Source organism: Rattus norvegicus, chromosome 3, assembly GCF_021556685.1.
Source record: "Rattus norvegicus strain SHRSP/BbbUtx chromosome 3, alternate assembly SHRSP_T2T, whole genome shotgun sequence".
Classification (NCBI taxonomy): domain Eukaryota; kingdom Metazoa; phylum Chordata; class Mammalia; order Rodentia; family Muridae; genus Rattus; species Rattus norvegicus.
The window spans coordinates 64026575-64046729 of record NC_141536.1 but is presented as its reverse complement, the minus strand read 5'-3'; the positions used below and the strand labels follow the sequence as shown (position 1 = coordinate 64046729).

The window sequence follows — 20155 nt, the reverse complement described above, 5'->3', positions numbered from 1 at the left end:
AATGACAGCTCAATACACGTACACATTGTATAATAATCAAACCAGGTTAATTAGCATTTATACTTTGCCAAATATTTATAATTTCTAATGAGCTTCCAGTTTCCTGTTATATTATAGTTTATTTATTATTTCTCTTTTCTAAATTGAAAACAAATTATATACTCTATATTCTGATTATACTTCCCCTTCTTCAACTCCTCCCAGATCCTTCGCCCCCTACCCACCCAAATTCACATTCTTTAAGAGGACTCTTTAAAAAAGAAAGAAAAAGTAAAGAAAAGAAAGAAAGATGGAAGAGAAGTTAATAAAATCAAACAAACATGACTAGAACCAAACAAACAAATGATTTGAAAAACAAAGAGCCAAAGGAAAAGCATGACACACACACACACACACACACACACACACACATACACACACACACACACACACACACAGACACCACATACACACACACACAGACACACAGAGACTGGCATGTACAGAAATCTAAAAACATAAAACCAGACACATAGTATATTAGCCAAAACATTATGAAACAGGCAAACAAACAAAAACAAACAAACAAACAAAAAAACGCATTGAGCACATTCTGCCTTGGCCATTTACTGCTGACTGTGAGCCTGGCTCTAAGACTGGTTTGCATGCACAGTGATACTCCGTTAGAAAGAAATAATTTTTCATTTTTGAGTGGTTACCGATTGAAGATAACTTCTTACTTAGGGTTGGGGGCTTGTGATCTTTTGGCTGTTTAATGGTGCATGTTTGTCATTTCCAACCTAGAGATTTAAGGTTTTGTAGTGATTACTTGATAATTCGAAATGTGCTTACAAACTATTACTTAAAGACAGTAATTTCACAAATGCTACCCATTCAGTGGATACGTGACAATTAATACATTTGAGTACCACATGCGAGAACAAGGTGATGGTCCAGTCCAGGCTGTGTTAGACACACAACTGATACTTAGGGGTGAGAGTGTTTACGATTTAAATAAATTATTTGTATTGGCCAGGATAGAAAATAAACCTGTAGTATAAACATTAACTCTAATTTAAAGTGACTATTCATGAGTTAGAGTGCCTGTTTTATGTTCAATTCCAATCAAGACGCCAAACGAAAACAACCTTGAGATGTGACTACACCTGAGTTGACCATGTCCTTGCAGGCAATGACTACGGATCATTGGTGACAATGGCACTGGAGTTAAATATGTGTGCTCTAAGGGAACAAACTTAACCATGTAGAACTTTGAAGTGACCAGTCAGTGAGCATTATGAGCCTGTTTTTTTGTAAAACTGTATACCCACTCAAATTATAAAATTTGTTATAATTGTATTTAGTCATATGTAGTTTGGAATTTTAAATGCACAAACAAAAGTACATATAAATTTAGACCATAACAACCTCACTCTGTATAGGATTTTAACATAACATACTCCCCTCCTTTCTAGAGTTCTTAATACCATCTGTACTGGCTGGTGTTTGTGTCAACTTGACACAACCTGGAGTTATGAAAGAGAAAGGAGTCTTAGTTGAGGAAACGCCTCCATGAGACCCAGCTGTAAGGCATTTTCTAAATTAGTGATCAAGGGGTGAGGGCCCAGCCCATTGTGGGTGGTGCTGTCCCTGGGCTGGCAGTCCTGTGTTCTATAAGAAAGCAAGCTGAGCAAGCCAGGGGAAGCAAATCAGTAAGTAAAATCTCTCCATGGCCTCTGCATCAGCTCCTGCTTCCTGCCCTGTGTGAGTTCCGGTCCTGACTTCCTTTGGTGATGAGCAGCAATGTGAATGTGTAAGCTGAATAAACCCTTTCCTCCCCAACTTGCTTCTTAGTCATGATGTTTGTGCAGAAAAAGAAACCCTAACTAAGAGACCTTCTTAATAAAACTCATTAATATGTAGTGATAGGTATAAAGGTAGATTGGTTGTATACTTTTATAGAAGAATTTTATGCAAAAATATGTAGTTTAGAATATGTAATTTCAATGATTTGTATGCTTTACCTAAGAACTTGGTACCATATAAAGTCACTTAGCATTTAAGTGTTGTATTTCACTTACAGGCCATTGGAATTTTTTTCCTTCTTTGGCTACTAATCTGGTCTAGACAGTATCAAGAAGTAAAGTATTTTCAGCCAAAATATTAAAACTTGCGAAATAATCATTAAGCAGAAACTTCCCAGCAGCAGATGGGAGCTTATTCTGTGCATGTACAGAAGGGAACTAGCGATATGTCAACTTTGCAACTTCTCCAAAGAGCACATCCTACACACACTAAAACACAGCTATAACTTTTTTCCTGTCGGTTGTTCATTCAGTGAAGTTGCGCAGACACTTGTACAAGGCATGGGGCCTGCTACTTCTTCGTGGCAGCTGATACAGCTGTATCCCATGGCTGTGGGTTGAAATGCCTATCCAGACATGGATGGCGTCCTGGTGAATCCTTGAGAAGAAGAACTAGGAGGTAGATGCAGAGCTACCGTCAGAGCATTCCTAGGAGTGGACAGTTTTGCTTTAAAATGGCTTCAAAATTAACGAGTCAAGTTTCTCAGACATTCAGTACATATCCAGCAATACTAGATGATTCCAGCAACATACATAGGAACTATTCCTAATATTTTTTAAAATATACTTTGGAATATTTTTAGAACATGGCAATTTAAGTCAGAACTAGAAGGGCCTTAAGCTTTATATAAACATGTTTTATTTTACAAATGAGGTTTCTACAACATTTGGCTTCTCTCTGACTCCACAACTTGTAGCATAAGCCACCAGGTTTCAGGACTCTACTAAGTTAGTTTGTAAGGAGGGAAAAGATACCCCACTACAACCAATACACAATCAATAAAATTATTGTGTGACGTTTCTAAGTATTTATGCTAAATCTGTGGATATAAGGTAATATAAATGAAATAATTTTTCCAAGAATAAATAAAAAGGAAAATAAGAAATAATTCTTCCTTAGGATTTGAATTGGATCATGTAAACTGGTGATATGGGTGCATCATGTTATGCATATATTTCCAAATCTTAATACTTGATGTTGACAGATAGTATGGGCTGAGCATGTTCTTGTTTCCTGTTCCTCCTGTGGTTTGTCATTTTGATGTTTGAAACATTTTTTTCTCTGTCACCCTAGTTGGCCTGGCACTAACTGTGTAGCCCAGGGTGGCCTCGAACTCATGGCACACATTCTGCCTTAGCCTTTCTTCTTCTAGGACTACAGGCATGGGCCACCTGGCTAATTTCATGAAAATGGAACTGCTGATCATATTTTGAAGCTTAGAAACTTTACATATATCTACCACTGATTTAACAATAATATTCTGACACATCAATAAAGGCACAATTGTCTTCTATAACTTCATTTCTTATTGGGCTTCTTGGATAAAAAGGCGGGAGAACCTTGATGCATTGCAGCACTCTTTCTTCAGGCGAAGCCCAGTTCCAGCCATGAGCTGCTTCCACTTCAGGGAAGTAGCTAAACTGCTCTAAGGGATTTCCAAGAGAGAAGTGGAAGGTTTTCTCTGCAATTAGTGCATTTGATGTGTCAAAATACTCATCAGTTTAAAATTGTTATCAATAATTAGCTATCAGTTAACTTCTATTTTTAACCTGAAAACTTTGTCATAGCTCCCCTTCGTTCTGCACACTGGGTAGCTAATTAACTTGTGTGCAGTGTAGTGACACTGTATCAGGCAACAAGCTGTCTTTAACCATCTTCTCTTTGCTTTAAGACCTGAAGGTGATAGATCTAGTGAGTGACTAGTGCTTGTTCTCCCGTTCCGCTTCTGATTTCAGACTTTCCAGTTTCTGTCATGTTAGTGCAGGCATTTTATATAGTGAGTTTTATGAGACAAGATGCTCCTAGTTTAGCGTAATGATCAAAGAGAAAGAAGAGTTAAATGAGACCAGAATAGCTTTAAGCTTCACTCCCCAGGGCTTGTTCCACTCTAAAGGTCCCTGAAGTCAGTGAGTTGGGCTTCAACTTGGAGAGCAAGCATTCTGCAGGCCACTGGTGCATTTGTTTGGAGAAATTTCATTCATGATAACATTTATATTTGATGTAATTTGTCTGAAAGCATTCAGAAATATATACCTTCTCTACTATAAATGTCCTTAAATATAGTCATTTGTTCCCAATATATCGTTCTCCAATTTGATAACTGTACAACTGCACAAGCTTTATTTTACTGTTTACGTATAACATTTGTCATAACTCAACCCCCCTCTTAAACTGTTCTCCTACTGTGAGCAATAGGCAAACTAAACCATAAGAGTTTGCTTCATTAGGATTGATCATTCGGGGTTATGTGCTGTTTGTAGGACGTCACTGAGCTGTGTACAGTTCCGGGCTGCACAAGAGCTTGAGTGGATTCCTTAAGCAAGCTGAACAATGCTTTTAGTGTTTTTCTGTGTAAGTTACTTCATAGAAAATGGTTTTATAACCAATTAGAGAATATTATATATGATCAATGAAAATACTTTTCAAATTATTAAACAATTTTTATTGAATCTGGACTGTATTTGGATTTAATATCTCTTTTTGGAAGCAATTTTGAAGAGTAAGTTTTTATTGCTATATCATTTTATAAAGTCGAAGCTCATAAAGAGGAGCATCTTGCCTATGCTAAACATTTTTGTATGCAGCATGGGCGGGGAGAAGCATATGAAGTGAGGCAAGCTGAAGGAACGCATCCTTGAGAAGTAAATTCATTGGGAGACTTCATAATATTCTCAGTCAGTGGAAACTTATGGCTGAGTTCTACAGACTCATCACACATGCAGAAAAGTGTTCTGTGCAATGGTTCAAAGTCAACATGCTTTTGAGGTTATAGTAAGAACATTCTTTCAGAAACAGAGGAAATAACTCTCTGCAGAATATATCCACGAATAACCCATTAGAGTCCATGCTCATCAAGAAGACACTAATAACTATGGAGTAGAAAAAAGGGAGACGGTTTCCAAACATTTCAGTAGGTGTTGGTTAGTTACTGTTAACATATTGACTGTTGTCATTGGTACGGCTCTGCTTCTTATGCTTCTCTTCACACATAACACATGTGTTTAAGAGAAGATGCAAGACAAGAGTGGCTGCTGTGATGTGTAGAGTAGTTTCATCTCACTGTACTCATGGAAGGAGCTTGACTAATAGAACACTCTGGTATTAACCTACTAAAAAACGGCTTTCTCAGACCAGTTCAGATAAAGTGATAAAAATACATCTTACATGCTCCTTCCACGAATTCCTTGTAAGGTTAATAGTACTATACTTTCTTTCAATTGAGGACCCCAAGGTTCAGAGATAGCTCAAATCATTTCATATCAAATATCAGATAACAGACTCAAGGTTCAAGGGAGATGTTACCGATTCTGGCATCCTTGGTTTGATTCAAGGAAGAAGGAGAGAAAACTTCAGTGACTCTAGATTCCCATCATTTTATTGTCGTCTCTTTGTTTACAGCATTACCCCCTAAATGATATTAGGTTATATAAAAAAGGAAGCTCTGGTAGGAAGATATACAAAAAATAAAATATGAACAGGCCTAGATACTAGTTAGAATAACAGATGAGATGGCTGGAGATGATTTTGGCTAGTGTCTGACACTGTGACAAACAAACTTACCCATTTCAGTGAGACACCACACAGCTTTATTTGAGGGGGAAAATCTCTACATTTATGTTTAATACACTAAATAGACCATCTTGCTTTTTGTACAAAGAGCAATAACATTTAGTCTAACTGGACAAAACTCTAATCTGTGGTAAGTAGGACATGTAAACATTTCAGACAGTCAGAACCTTAACTGTATGAAGGAAAGTACTCAAACAATATTTTCTCTTCTTTTTGTAAGATAGGGTTTCGTGTAGCCCAGGCTGCCCTAGAACACACAAGGCAGCTGTAGATGACGTTGACCTCGCTGGGTAGCTGAGGATGCCCTTGAATGTACTCTCTCCACCTCCAAAAAGGCTGGGATTAGGATGTGCCACCATACCTGGTTTCATGCAGCTATCTTGGATAAGCTTTTGTTTGCTCCTGAGTTCCCTGAGCTGAGAACACAAGACAAAGCTGGTTTTGAGAGTTTGTAACAATACGGGGAAAAAATCTAACTTCTAGGCACCAGACACTAATTATTATAGAAGATAAAATGTCATGTTATTTACCAAGCCTTTTAGGTAATTGATAACTTTATAACTTTGAATGTGAAGGAATCCTTCATTATTCTGTCAAAGGATTCCATGCAACCTTCTTATTTAGATGGTAAATCAAATATAACTGTGCATTATGAAGTGAGCTCTGGTAACATGTTATTAACTCTGGAACTCCTAACTTACAGTTTCTTTATATTTACAGTGGTTTTTACTGCTCTTTTCTCATGCATTTATTACATGAATTCCTTTCTTTTCCTTCTTAAATTCCTTCTTGTATTTATGGTCCTGCCCTGGATGCAACACACAAAACAGTGACTATGAGTTTAAGCTCTAGGTAAGGAAAATGAAAGCTAACATGATTTTGACATTTATGATGTATCAAATATTAGTCATGTACACATGTTGTCTAAATTCTTTTATGAATACTCCATCTTAATTGCCAACCCATGACTTACAGAATATATGATCCTTTTGTAGTTTAGTGAACTCAAGTACAGAAGGCAAGTTCCCAGATGACAATAGCCACACCCAGCACTGTGTGCCTATGCTCAGCTGCCTTATAAATATGTGGTCTTGATAAAGTCGCTGAAGCTTGCAATATCTGTCTGGTCATCTGTAAAGGAGTGTGGATACAAAATAAATAGATAAGCTTCAAAGAGTTTGCTCATATTCTTCCTTGTGGAAAATAAGCAAGTGAGATTGTGACTCTTGACTTGAGAGCCAAGACAGAGCAGAGTCCGAGAGCTGGCCTGTAACTCCCCAGGGAAGCCCTGAGAGTGAACAGACCCCCAGGAGATAGGCATAAAGCAACAAGATGACCAGGAGGCCAGAGGGGAAGGCTGTCCCAGGATAAGAACAAGGCCCAGTGGAGAGTGTGGGAGAAAGGTTTAAGGAACTAGAGAGGAGCCAAAAGTGTAATGGGAAAGAAGCCAGGAAGCCAGTTGAAAGCCAAGCAAAACCTCTTACAGTTTCAGGATAAAATCAGATCAGTGTTTGGCAATGAGGTCATCACTGACCTTTCAAGACACCCGTTTCTAGAACTGCCGTGATGGAAGTGAAACTGTAGTGGGTTCAGGGGTGAGGAGGGCAGGAGGAAGACGCAAGGCAGAGAAGACTATCTAAGTAGTCTGACACAAAGTGACCATGGCAGCTAGAAGGTAAAGAGAACCACACACATGTATACCCCCAACCCACCACACACACACACACACACACACACACACACACACACACACACACACACCAAGAAGTGACTGGAAAGGAAGGAACTATAGAATAGGACAGAGGAAAAAGGAGTAACCACACAGTCCTTGTGAAACCTTCTTATTTTTTTTCTTTCTTTTTTTTTATTTAGAGAATACTTTATTAGTTTTTGTAATCAAACCCACGTAGATAAGACCTTACATATTTAATACAGTGCGTTACCCCTGTACAAATGGAAAAAACTTAAGTTCAACATTTCTAGACCAATATGGCTGTTAATTTCTGTACAGTGCCAACTCAACACAGTAAACGGGGATACTTTTTTCCAAAGTTGACAGCACAGCTAAAGTTTCAAAAAATTCAAATTATATATCTGTATATATATATTTATATTTATATAAAAAGACCAATAATAGCAGTGTGTTATGCATCAACAGCAGCAACAGCTTTTCCAGGTTCTGCAGTCATCTGAACAAAACTGTAGAGACATCCAGCACACTCCAGTAAAAAAAAAAAAAAGTAAAAAAAACAAAACCCGAGAAAACAGCACAGTTCTGTTACTCTTGTGGTACCTGGCACCATTTTTTTTTTTAAATTAGCTTCTCAATCATCATCTGGGAAGAAAACATTCTGAGCAACATCATTAAAAACAGCTCTGATAAAGCACGGTCACTACTACATATCATAAAGCAGGTACAAGCTATTTTACATCCACAGAGGTATGATACAGTACTGTCCTACATCTATAATACTAGAGGATACAATTTAAAAGGCATTATTTGAGACTTGATTCTACTTTTCCAGCAGAGGGCCCAAAGGATGGTGTGACATAGCTTTGTAAAGAAACATACTTTAGACAGGATTTCCTTTCACTAGTGGCACAGTTCTAAGGATTCATTCTCTCCATGAATGTCAGCTAAAACCGTTATTAAAAAAATGAAATATCACTAAAACAAAACCGTATAACCACCGGATTCACATGAAGATGACCTAGTGGAAACAAGCTGGACCTCACCTTACCTACAAGCTATCAAATCTGTTATGTTTAAACAGTGAGACCTCCAAGGAAGGAGATGCCAAGTAGTGCTTCAAAGCTTCGGATCACAATCAAACACAGCATCATTTTCAACAGAAGCAGAAGCTCATCTGAATATGCTCAAGGATGCTGACATCAACATTTAATCATCTGCTCACTCATCCAGGAAGAAGGGAAGATCAGTTACTACTGTACTTTATTGTGTTCAACCAAATCACCATGTTACAAAAATAGCAAGCTGCCATAATAAAAAATAAGGCTCCTCTATCCAGCACCAGATAGCATCATTTTACTTTCAAGCCTAGAAATTGCACACTTGTATATAAACCAACCGAAGATGAGGATTGAGAGTTCATCTTGGTGGATTTTTCCTTTGATGAATATGAAGTGTCCTTCCTTATCTTTTTTGATGACTTTTAATTGAAAATTGATTTTATTTGATATTAGAATGGCTACTCCAGCTTGCTTCTTCTGACCATTTGCTTGGAAAGTTGTTTTCCAGCCTTTCACTCTGAGGTAGTGTCTGTCTTTGTCTCTGAGGTGTGTTTCCTGTAGGCAGCAGAATGCAGGGTCCTCATTGCGTATCCAGTTTGTTAATCTATGTCTTTTTAGGCCTCAACTTTTGGGGAGTTGAGGCCATTGATGTTGAGAGATATTAAGGAATAGTGATTATTGCTTCCTGTTATATTCATATTTGGATGTGAGGTTATGTTTGTGTGCTTTTCTTCTGTTTTGGTGCCAAGACGATTAGTTTCTTGCTTCTTCTAGGGTATAGCTTGCCTCCTTATGTTGGGCTTTACCATTTATTATCCTTTGTAGTGCTGGATTTATAGAAAGATATTGTGTAAATTTGGTTTTGTCATGGAATATCTTGGTTTCTCCATCTATGTTAATTGAGAGTTTTGCAGGATACAGTAACCTGGGCTGGCATTTGTGTTCTCTTAGGGTCTGTATGACATCTGTCCAGGATCTTCTGGCCTTCATAGTTTCTGGCGAAAAGTCTGGTGTGATTCTGATAGGTCTGCCTTTATATGTTACTTGACCTTTTTCCCTTACTGCTTTTAATATTCTTTCTTTATTTTGTGCATTTGGTGTTTTGACAATTATGTGACGGGAGGTGTTTCTTTTCTGGTCCAATCTATTTGGAGTTTTGTAGGCTTCTTGTATGCCTATGGGTATCTCTTTTTTTAGGTTAGGGAAGTTTTCATCTATGATTTTGTTGAAGATATTTACTGGTCCTTTGAGCTGGGAGTCTTCACTCTCTTCTATACCTATTATCCTTAGGTTTGATCTTCTCATTGAGTCCTGGATTTCCTGTATGTTTTGGACCAGTAGCTTTTTCTGCTTTACATTATCTTTGACAGTTGAGTCAATGATTTCTATGGAATCTTCTGCTCCCGAGATTCTCTCTTCCATCTCTTGTATTCTGTTGGTGAAGCTTGTATCTACAGCTCCTTGTCTTTTCTTTTGATTTTCTATGTCCAGGGTTGTTTCCATGTGTTCTTTCTTGATTGCTTCTATTTCCATTTTTAATTCCTTCAACTGTTTGATTGTGTTTTCCTGGAATTCTTTCAGGGATTTTTGTGTCTCCTCTCTATGGGTTTCTACTTGTTTATTTATGTTTTCCTGGAATTCTTTCAGGCATTTTTGCGATTCCTCTCTGTAGGCTTCTACTTGTTCTCTAAGGGAGTTCTCCATGTCTTTCTTGAAGTCCTCCAGCATCATGATCAAATACGACTTTGAAACTAGATCTTGCTTTTCTGGTGTGTTTGGATATTCCATGTTTATTTTGGTGGGAGAATTGGGCTCCGATGATGCCATGTAGTCTTGGTTTCTGTTGCTTGGGTTCCTGCGCTTGCCTCTCGCCATCAGATTATCTCTAGTGTTACTTTGTTCTGCTATTTCTGACAGTGGCTAGACTGTCCTATAAGCCTGTGTGTCAGGAGTGCTGTAGACCTGTTTTCCTGTTTTCTTTCAGCCAGTTATGGGGACAGAGTGTTCTGCTTTCGGGCGTGTAGTTTTTCCTCTCTACAGGTCTTCAGCTGTTCCTGTGGGCCTGTGTCTTGAGTTCACCAGGCAGGTTTCTCGCAGGGGAAAAGTTGGTCCTACCCGTGGTTCCAAGGCTCAAGTTTGCTCGCGGGGTACTGCCCAAGTCCTCTCCGTGGCGGCAGCAACCGGGAAGATCTGCGCCGCTCTTTCCGGGAGCCTCCATGCACCAGGGTTCCAGATGGCGTTTGGTGTTCTCCTCTGGCGTCTGGATGTGCGCAGAGTGCAGTCTCCTCTGGTCTCCCAGGCGTGTCTGCCTCTCGGAAGGTCCAGCTCTCCCTCCCACGGGACTTGGGTGCAGAGAACTGTTTATCCGGTATGAAAACCTTCTTATTTTCAGAAATGCTTCCGCTTTTGCCCCAAGATACAATTAATGAATGGCTAAGATTCTTTCAAGAACATCTCTGAATGTCAGATATCATCGTAAGTACAGGCTGTGGGTGGCAGTGGAGAGCTAATCTCTGCTTTCATGAAGGCCTCATAGCTGGGCACATGGTTTGTCGTGGAATGTGTCTAATGTGTCTAGTGAAGACAAATAGAACTCAGAACAGTGAGTGGCCTGGAATAGGAATGTAAGACGCAGTGGATCTTCCTGTAGACACGAGGTAAGAAGGCCGTTGTCAAGGAGACCTGTGAGTAGAAATTCAAAGATGGTGAAAGACTGAAATATATGTTCAAAGAGCTGAAAAAGTTTCAGGCAAGAAAAGTGACAGTTGCATCTGCCAAGGGTGGTGGAGTTGTGATTCACTGAGGTGCTCGGAGGTCACAGGCTGCAGTGGAATGAAATGACAGAGGAAGTTCGACCAAGAGATCACACAGTCAAGAAGAGTGTTGTGCCCATAAGCACACAGTCTGAGAAAAAGCCTACAGTTGATTTTCTATTACTACTTTATTTTATTATGAGTTCTGTCTAGTGATAACTTTTTTATTTTGAGTTACTTTGAGTTATTAAAACTCTATTTTAGGCTTGTTTTTTAAACCTACAAATTTACCCCTTAGATTTTTTTTTTTTAAATCTCTTACAATTCCATAGGGAATTGAATTATTCTACATACCCCAGCTTCCAGGTTCATACTCTGTAGGATGAGATAAATCCCAACATTGACGTCTATGTTACTGTGTTTCTAAATAATGCAGAGGTCCTAACACCTGTCTCTCTGGCTCTTCCTACACCCTTCTTTATGATAAAATTCTATAACGTTCCCTTGTGAGTTTTCTGTTTCTCCTTTCCTGCTCCTTAAACGTAGCTGGATCTGATTCACCTGCAGATCTGATCTAAAACATCTCTCCTGCTTTCAATTGGCTTGTGCTACTAAACCCAACAGCCACATCTTAGTCCACGAACGAGCATTCTTATTGTTATTGAGATGACTACTAACGTTCCCTCCTTCAGGAAGTAATTTCTTTACCTGGTTTTGCCTCTGTGTAACTCTCACTCGCTGTATCCACATTGATTCTTATCACTTTGCTCTTGAATTCAGAGTAGTCAACAGAGCTGTTCTAGCTGTACTGACCTCAAGATCTTGGACCGGCTTTCATCAAAACAATTCTGTTGACCTCAAAGAGGTCTTTGGGCCTTTCTGAGTTACAGGATGTAGAGTGCCTACCTCAGTCTGTGTTATGATAACCTCTGTGAAACCAGTTGGTCCAAAATAAACACAGACGTTTACTACCCAAGACTGAACTGCCCCTGGTCCCCTAAATGAGTAATCTTCGTTGACCTTGTTCTTCACAGAGGGTAGTCAATCATGAAGTAGATAGAGGATGGAGAGGGGCCAAGTGCTTATGTTGGGGTGGGGAAGACTAGATATTAAGGGGTGCCACAAGGGGGTGCTCAATGGGGTAAGGGTGCTGCTAAAACAGGTACCTCAGATATGATGATTATGTTCTACTGTAGCCATAGGGCAAAATACAGAAGTTCATGCAAGAAGCACCCCAATAACAAATAAGTGGGGTCTGCTTGGCTTCAGAGAGGGAGTCTAAATCTTTGTATTACATAGGAGGGCTTTTATTTTTTATATAGGGGTAATTATAACACATTACTGTAATATTTTGGAATCCCCAAAAGTTAAGCATTAAAATTTTTTTAGTGTTTTATTTTTATATTTTTAGTATTAGTAGAACTTTATAATATGCCTGAAACCACACACTTTGATTATTAGCATAGTGCCTAGGAGAGGGGTTCTGAGACAAAGTGTGTCTGTGAGTTGCGAAAACAATGACTCAAAGTCAAGTTGTGGATCCAAGATGACAACCTGTGTTCTGCTCCCTATTCTAAGAGATCTATCCAGGCCCTGCTTGTGCGCCTGCGTGCATGCGTGTGCGTGTGCGTGTGTGTGTGTGCATTTGTGTGTGTGTGTGTGTGTGTGTGTGTGTGTGTGTGTGTGTGTGTGGTGTGTGAGTTCTCCAAGCTCCAAGCTCCAAGCTGCTCTGTCTTTTAATCCTAAAAAATTCTCTGGATAGCTCTTCTCCTGTAGGGCATAGGTCCAGTCTCTTATTTTACATATTAATCCAGTCATTTACTCCGGATTTCCTTTTGATTCTCTTATGAATCAGCATCCAGTCACCCCAGCCCTTTGATTCTTAAAGCCAGCAAGCATACATTTTCTTTTAACATTGCAAAAGAGTTCAGAGATCTTCCAGCGTCTGTTACACACAAATGCTAAGCTAGCTGGGTGAGACCCAGTCCTGAAATTATTTCTACCACACCTGGGCTTAGCCTTGCTGTGTCCCAGGCTGATCTTGAACTCAGGAATTTGCCTGCCTTTGAATCTTTCTGACAAGCTGGCTCATTGATGCAGCTGCCTTTGTTCCTTTAGATTTGTGAAGCCTCTCATATAATTCATATTGCATCCTAATTTTTTGCATAGTTGAGAAATTATATATTTTCAAACTTGTGATTTTAGAGTTCTTTTCCATAGCCTACAGGGCTGACCTGAAGGTCCCAGTGTTTAACATTTTGTGTAGACAGAGTCACATCCTTGATTCCTGGTAATGTTTCTAATTCTCATAGAGTCATTAATGTTATCAGGGAGGAAACTCCTGGGAGGAATGTGAAATCTGTACCTTATTATACAAACAAGCCTCATGCCCACAGCAGCCATTGAATGACACTCAAGAAGGCCCACACCAGGGCCTTGTCCCAGGGGTAGGAACCACATCACTCTGCCCTCACCAGGTCCACACCGGGCTCAGCATCGTGATCCCCAAATGGTAGGCTTTGACCAGTGTGATGACTTGGGAACATTCTGACTTGGGAATTGTGGTTTCAGAAATTATTTTCTCTGATTTCTGAGACAGAACTTCTAGCGCTATCCTGTAAAATAAAATTAAAATCACATTTCTTATTCTGTTATCAAATAAATAAAATGAAAATGACATTTTTATTCTCTCATGGCACTATAAGTTGTAATCAAGTGAAAGAAAGCCTATGAACATGCGACGAGTATTTTTTTTTTCTATAGGCCGTCTCAGAGATCAGCAACAAATAACTCTGCTGATATTTATATGTCTGTCTTCCATTCTCCTTCAGTGCCTTACAACAGGAAAACCTTCCCTGGTGACTGCTGAGTTACTAGCTCACTAAAAAAATCTGTACTGTAACTGAAAACCCCTTTTACTATTCAAAAATGCTGGGAAGTAACCTTGAAATACAGGGCTTACAGCTATAGGGGGGCTTATTAGTCAGGACAAGTTAGCCTGCTTCACCTGAAAGGGTTCCTATGACTGCATCACACTGACAGAGAAGGAGCATCAGAGGACCAATCTCCAAACTCCTCAGATGTTGCACTTGTTGGACTGTCCACCTTGTTTGCAAGGGCTTCCTGCCCTGTTCCCAAGTGATGGCAGGACCTACTTCTCCAGAGAACTTAATCAGTGCTCACATTGTAGAAAGACTTTTAATTGGAAAAGCAGAAGCACTTATGACTTTTAAACAATTTTCTCTTTCTTCCCCGGAGTGTCAAGACATTTTTTGTTCTAAGTACTAGGCAAGGATAGTGATGCTTCTTTGTAATAATTCTTTATGCTGCTTTTGGTTTGTGACTGTAATTGTTGCTTTGCAGTGTTATTTTTTATGATCTATTAGGGAAAGATGTTACTTATGGTAGCAGTTCTCATAAATTCTTGCAAACAATTTCTCTTTGTGACTTTTGTGACTGAATCTCTTTTCCATTAAAAATGTCTCAAGGAGGAAAATGGGAGGTTAGTGGGGTTTTCTTTTTTTGAATATTTGCTAAATTTAATTTTTCTTTTCATAAAACCATAAGATACCTTAGACAGTGTTGTCTAATATATATTTTCATTGAAATATCTTCATAGAAAAGAGAAATTGATCGTGTTTTTTGTTCTTTAAAAAGTATTTCCCTTGTCTCCTCAGAATGTTCTTATTTTCCTGTTTTACAGGTCCAAGGACTTTTAGAAAGCTGTTTCTTTGAGATTTGTTTGTCAAATCTCATAAGGTTAAAAAAACATTTGTGATAGATCAGAAAGAAAACAGCTTTTTTGTGAATTTTACATAATAAAGGGTTACATATTATACAACAACATATAACCCTCAAAGTGTTGGGTCAGGTGGGTTGGAGACAGACCAACAACAGCCTAGAAAATCTAGTGTTTATTATCTAGAGAATTCTACTGTGTGTCAGTGAAGGAAGAGGAGGTGCATAGCTCGTGTGGGTAAAAGATCGTTGTAGGGGAGCAGTCTCAGGCTGCAGTCCTGTGGGAGGAGGGAGGAGTGGTTGATAGTTTCTGCTTACCATGTCAACATCCACACAAGGAAGCTTTCCCCGCTGCTCCCCTTTGGCACACACTGGTTAGAGCTAAATGCTAACCATTCATCAACATCCATGCTAGGACCTAGAAGGGCTTTGTCATCCCTGTGAGCCTGAACAAGGGAAGGTCTTGTCAATCCTAATGGGTCTGAGTCATTAGGGTCTTCGACATGGCGGTGCTGGTGTCAGTAGCACACATGTACTCAGGAGTACATCCCCCTCCCACACCTATCTAAGACAAATTTCTCCTTATGGAGGGATAGAATAAGCTGCTTGTTTTCAGGAAACTGAACTCTGTGATTATATAACCGCCTGAATTCCCAGTGCCACTTTAAGATACTTCTATGCCATATTGAATTTAGTCCTCTTGATGCTTATTCAAATCTTTGTTTACAGTAGACATATTTCTTGTGTAGCATTCCGTGCTAATCATACAAGTGCCAAAGGTAGCATTTAGAATACAACATGATTTGGAGCTCTCACTTCCAAAGTTATTAACAACACACTGGACTTCTGAAGATACTTGCCTTGGAATTATAAAGCCAGAGTTGAACACCAGTGTCTAGCACTGTTGAGCTAAAAAACTGGAAGACATTCAAAGCAGTGTCTGACTCTGAGTCATGAAACTCTTCTTGCAGATGTAATAATTACTTGGAGTAGAGTGGTAAATATCCAAGTGTAGAGAACTCCACAACAGACAGACCTACTGCTGGTCTCAGTTTCCGGTGCATAAGAAGGGTATGTTCCAAAATCCTCTCAGAATCAAATCCAAGAGGAGGAACTATAAATTCTTTATGAAGATCCATAAAGATCCACAAGCAAACAAACCAAACTATTTTAGTGATATCATTAAAATGTAAAAAGTAAATTTACTCTGCCGAATAGCTATTACCTTCTCAGTGGCTTTTCTCTCTCATTTTAGATCCACATGATAAAAAATGAACCACATTTTTCTTCTTTCCATTATTTATTGAAACTTCTTATTTTGCACAGTGCCTTGAATTTAAAAAGTACTAAAAAGTTGGACAAACTAAAGAATGTGTGTATAAGTCATTATGTGTATGTATGAGGATATGCTAAAATATGGAAGACTAGTAATTTTCCTAACTACATGTTGAAATGTAATGAAATTCTTCATGCCTGCTCTATTGCCATGAGGAGAGTTTATGAAGCATTAAAAAGGAAGCCAGAGCCCTTTAAATAGAGAAATGCATGAGAAGCAGAGAAGTATGACAAGCAAAATGACAGGAGAACCCTAGGATAGGATCTATTGCTCTAAAGATTAACTCTCAACTCCCTATAGGCCATGGTGAGTAGAATCACTGTCTAGGTATTATGGTGCCTGCTAGTGGTTAAGTCTACCTAAAGAACATCAAAGTCTCACATAGTATACATTATATACATTATGTACATTATATATATAGTATATATATAATATATATAGAGTATATATATATATATATATATATATATATAGAGAGAGAGAGAGAGAGAGCGAGAGATCTAGAAAAGTGGGAAACTGCTCATACTCTTGTAAAGACTCAATAGTATTCAGAGCATAATGGGTCCAATGCTCAAGAAAACGATCCCATTGCCTGCCAATTGGATAGCATGTATCATATTTTTTACCCTGCCATTCCAATTCTTGGAGGAAGAACAGCTTTCGTGTTCCTGGGAGAGCTGCTTCAGAAGCTGAAGTCCTTCTGGCAGCAATGCAGTAACAGCTGTATAGATGCAGATGATTCAGTTCACAGGGGAGGGAAGATGCCAGGACTGTGTTTCTCACTCCTGCTTTTCTTTTGAGTTCTCAGAGAACATGCTGGCTACCCTGGGGTCACGAAGTAAGGAGTATAGGAGAAAATAAAGCTGTACGTTCTAAATAGCTATAGATGTGAAATGTAAAACTAAGCACAGTACCCTAAATACACATTTTAAATTCGTTGCTTAACTTAAGCCCAAAAAAAGCAAAGGTCAAGTTAGGATTAAAGAGTGATTTATCATAGGAATTAGAGTTCCTCTGATTAGTAGGACTTTTATCATTAGTGTAGGTCATTAGTAGGACTTTTATCATTAGTGTCATTGCTTAATCACACCAGTAGAGACATGGTAGAACATGATTAGGGTGGTTTATTTATTTTGTTTTACTTTAAAATGTTTGTTTGATTATTTATTTAGTTTTTCATTTGCTGCTTTATTCGTTCTGAGACAAGATGGCCTTCATCTTACAGCCTTCTTGCTACAGCCACCACAGTGTGATCTCGCCAGCCAATATCTTCAGTTTTTGTAGCTTTTAGTCTAAATTATGGTTTCTCTCCCAAACACAAAATTACAGTGAAAATGATGTTTACCACCTCCCTTGTACCCTGTGCATTTTCCCTGTAATTTTGTGTTTGGGAGAGAAACCATAATTTAGACTAAAAACTACAAAATTACAAAAACTGAAGATATTGGCTGGTGAGATCCATAGAGCCTAGTGTTCTGCCTCAAAGGGACACATCAGGTCAGCTAAAAAAGGGGAGGAAGGAGTTAGTTTTGTTATTTGTGAAATGCAGAGGGATTCACCTTTTAAGTTTGAGAGGCTGGTTGTATTGAAATAAAGTGAGTATGAACGCTAAACTACTTGAACCCCAACTTGACAACTTGACTCACTGCAGTATAGCTGGGACACTTAGACCCTTGAAGTCTTGGTTCATGGTTCGCTACCTTGGCATTAATCAGACATATGTGTAGAGTTAAGTATTCTTATTATGTGTTTACACAAAGCAGAGGCAACAGTATGTAAAATCCCAAATGCATGCACTCACGAAGCAGTAAGCAATTGTCCCCTCTCTGTCTTGCTCCATTCTTGTTTTCATTCATCTTCACAATCTTCATTTGTCCCCCATGTAGCATAGCACCATGCTTAAGAATCAATCACAAACTAAAAGGAAGGCCAGCTCCTTGTTCTTAGGTCCTGGCCTGGATGGCACACCAGTTCCCTTCCCTTCTCTGTTAGACTTCTTGCTCCTGCTTCCTCTCCAGTTCCACTGCCCAAAGTCTTCTTGAGTCCCCCTCTGTGGCTATCTGCCATTGGACACGTGTGCTTGGCTTTCTGCATGTCACTTCACTAATACCTACTCTAGCCAGCATATATTTCAAGATTTTTCTTTTACTATCTCCTCAAGAAATGGTGGACCTAGATTAGGTTGAATATTCATACCTCACCCCTTCCACAATTTATGCTTATATTCATGTCCTCCATGGCAACTTTGGAGCACTTGTCTGTCTGTGCATCTATACTGCTAGAGTGAGAAAGGACTCTCACTCACAGTGTGCTCCAACATGCACAGAACTGGATTCCTACTCAGTATTCAGTGTGGGGTGTTGACATAATATCTTTGTGAACCAATGGCACTTTCAGCACATGATGTAGCACAGTGGAGATGAAATAAAATGCTATTTACAAGGCTGTCACTTAATGGCTGTGGCTTTTCTCAAGCAATCACCTTCCTTTCTTGAGCATACGAGCAATGTCCCAGGAACATCTGCTTTCTTAAAAATTAGCATAAATATTTAAAACAACTTTGGAGCTGCATATCACTACAAGTGTCATAAGGTGTAAATGCACGAGAGAGCGAACATCTGGCCAGCCTGGAAATATGTTTAACTTTTGTATTCAGATGCATTGCGTAACTAAACTTGTCTAAATTCCAGACCAGAAATTTATTATTTGGAAGCAAGATGAAACCAAAACACAAGCCTCTTAAACCTAAACACAAGCTTGTCAGAGGAGGGACAGTGGAAACATGTCCGCCCTTAGAGTCCTGCGGGAGGAGAGAGGTCATCTTTCACTGTTTTTAATGAATGCTGCAATCCAACAGAACTTTGGCAGATTGTTCATTTTATATATTTATATATAGAGAGAGTCCTAAGAAAAACAGCAGAAATGAGATAATTATCCACATCTTACCTGTTGTTTCCCACAATTAATATAATACTCTCGACACAGACACATTTTTAAATGCTTCTGCGAGTGTGGTACATTTAACATCTATTGGAAGTAAAAGTATAAATGTGTACTAATCTTTTGTAATATAGTTTAGCAAAACAGATTAAGATATTTAAAGAACCTTATTCATTTCTAACTCTGTGAATTGCCTCTCTGAAATCCCCAACGTGAAGTCTCCAGCAGGCTTTATGAATGCTGTTAACAGTAAAATTGGCAGTGGGAATCCCTTTTGAATGCGATGAGTTTATCAGGATGCAAAGAACTGAGAATTCAAAAGAAGTCTGGTGATTTACTAAGCAGGGGGTGGTGAGCAAATTGCCCATCTCTTTTCAATCTCAGCTTGACCCTCTGGAAAATTCAAATACCATTACCTGTTCCCTCACTTGATACTAAGTTGATGAAATTATGCAAATGCATAAATACTCTTTGTAAAGCTTTAATGACTATTAGCTAACTCATCAGTATGAACAATGTATTACAACTTTTTTATTAATTATTTTATTTATTTACACTTCAAATATTGTCCCCCTTCCTGGTTCCCCAACCATAAGCTCTCCACCTCTTCCCCTGTCCCTTGAGGGAAATGGTCAGTGGGCTACATGGATCTGAACACATCTTATTTTGGCCATTATAAACCTTGGTATCAGTTCATGTTTAGGAAAATACAATGGGCTCACAGCCAGCACTGAACAAGTACAAACTCTTCATACACAAAATGACAAAACTGAGAGTAAAGACATAAAGATTTCTTCAGTGAGGGAAGCCAGACCCAGATGGCTCTGGATGATATGTTTCCATTTCTATGACATTTTAGGAAAACAGAACATTAGGAACAGAAAATGCATCAGACACCAAGAGAGAGGAGTTGGTGGGAAAGAGTAGCGATACAACAAAAGATGGTAGCATTGTCTTTACTGCAGCTGAGGGCTCTGTGTCTAGGTGCACTTGTCAAAATTCA

General features: G+C 38.9%; 1 protein-coding gene and 1 long non-coding RNA gene across 13 annotated transcripts in view; one reads left to right on the top strand and one right to left on the bottom strand.

Moving 5' to 3' along the window:
* Positions 1–20155, top strand: part of Pde1a (phosphodiesterase 1A) — a 280465-nt gene that overhangs the window by 157350 nt on the left and 102960 nt on the right. The window contains exon 1 of one of the 12 annotated variants that reach the window (XM_087654613.1): positions 1646–1792. In XM_087654613.1, coding sequence (XP_087510739.1) covers positions 1773–1792 — 20 coding nt within the window. In that variant the 5' untranslated portion in view covers positions 1646–1772. 12 annotated transcript variants of the gene reach the window in all.
* Positions 5629–20155, bottom strand: part of LOC134486399 (uncharacterized) — a 50347-nt gene continuing 35820 nt past the window's right edge. Inside the window, exons 3-4 of the long non-coding RNA XR_015683637.1 lie at positions 6608–6765; positions 5629–6050 (exon numbers count right to left, since the gene is read on the bottom strand). This is a non-coding gene — a long non-coding RNA (uncharacterized LOC134486399). The remainder of the gene's footprint in view (positions 6051–6607; positions 6766–20155) is intronic.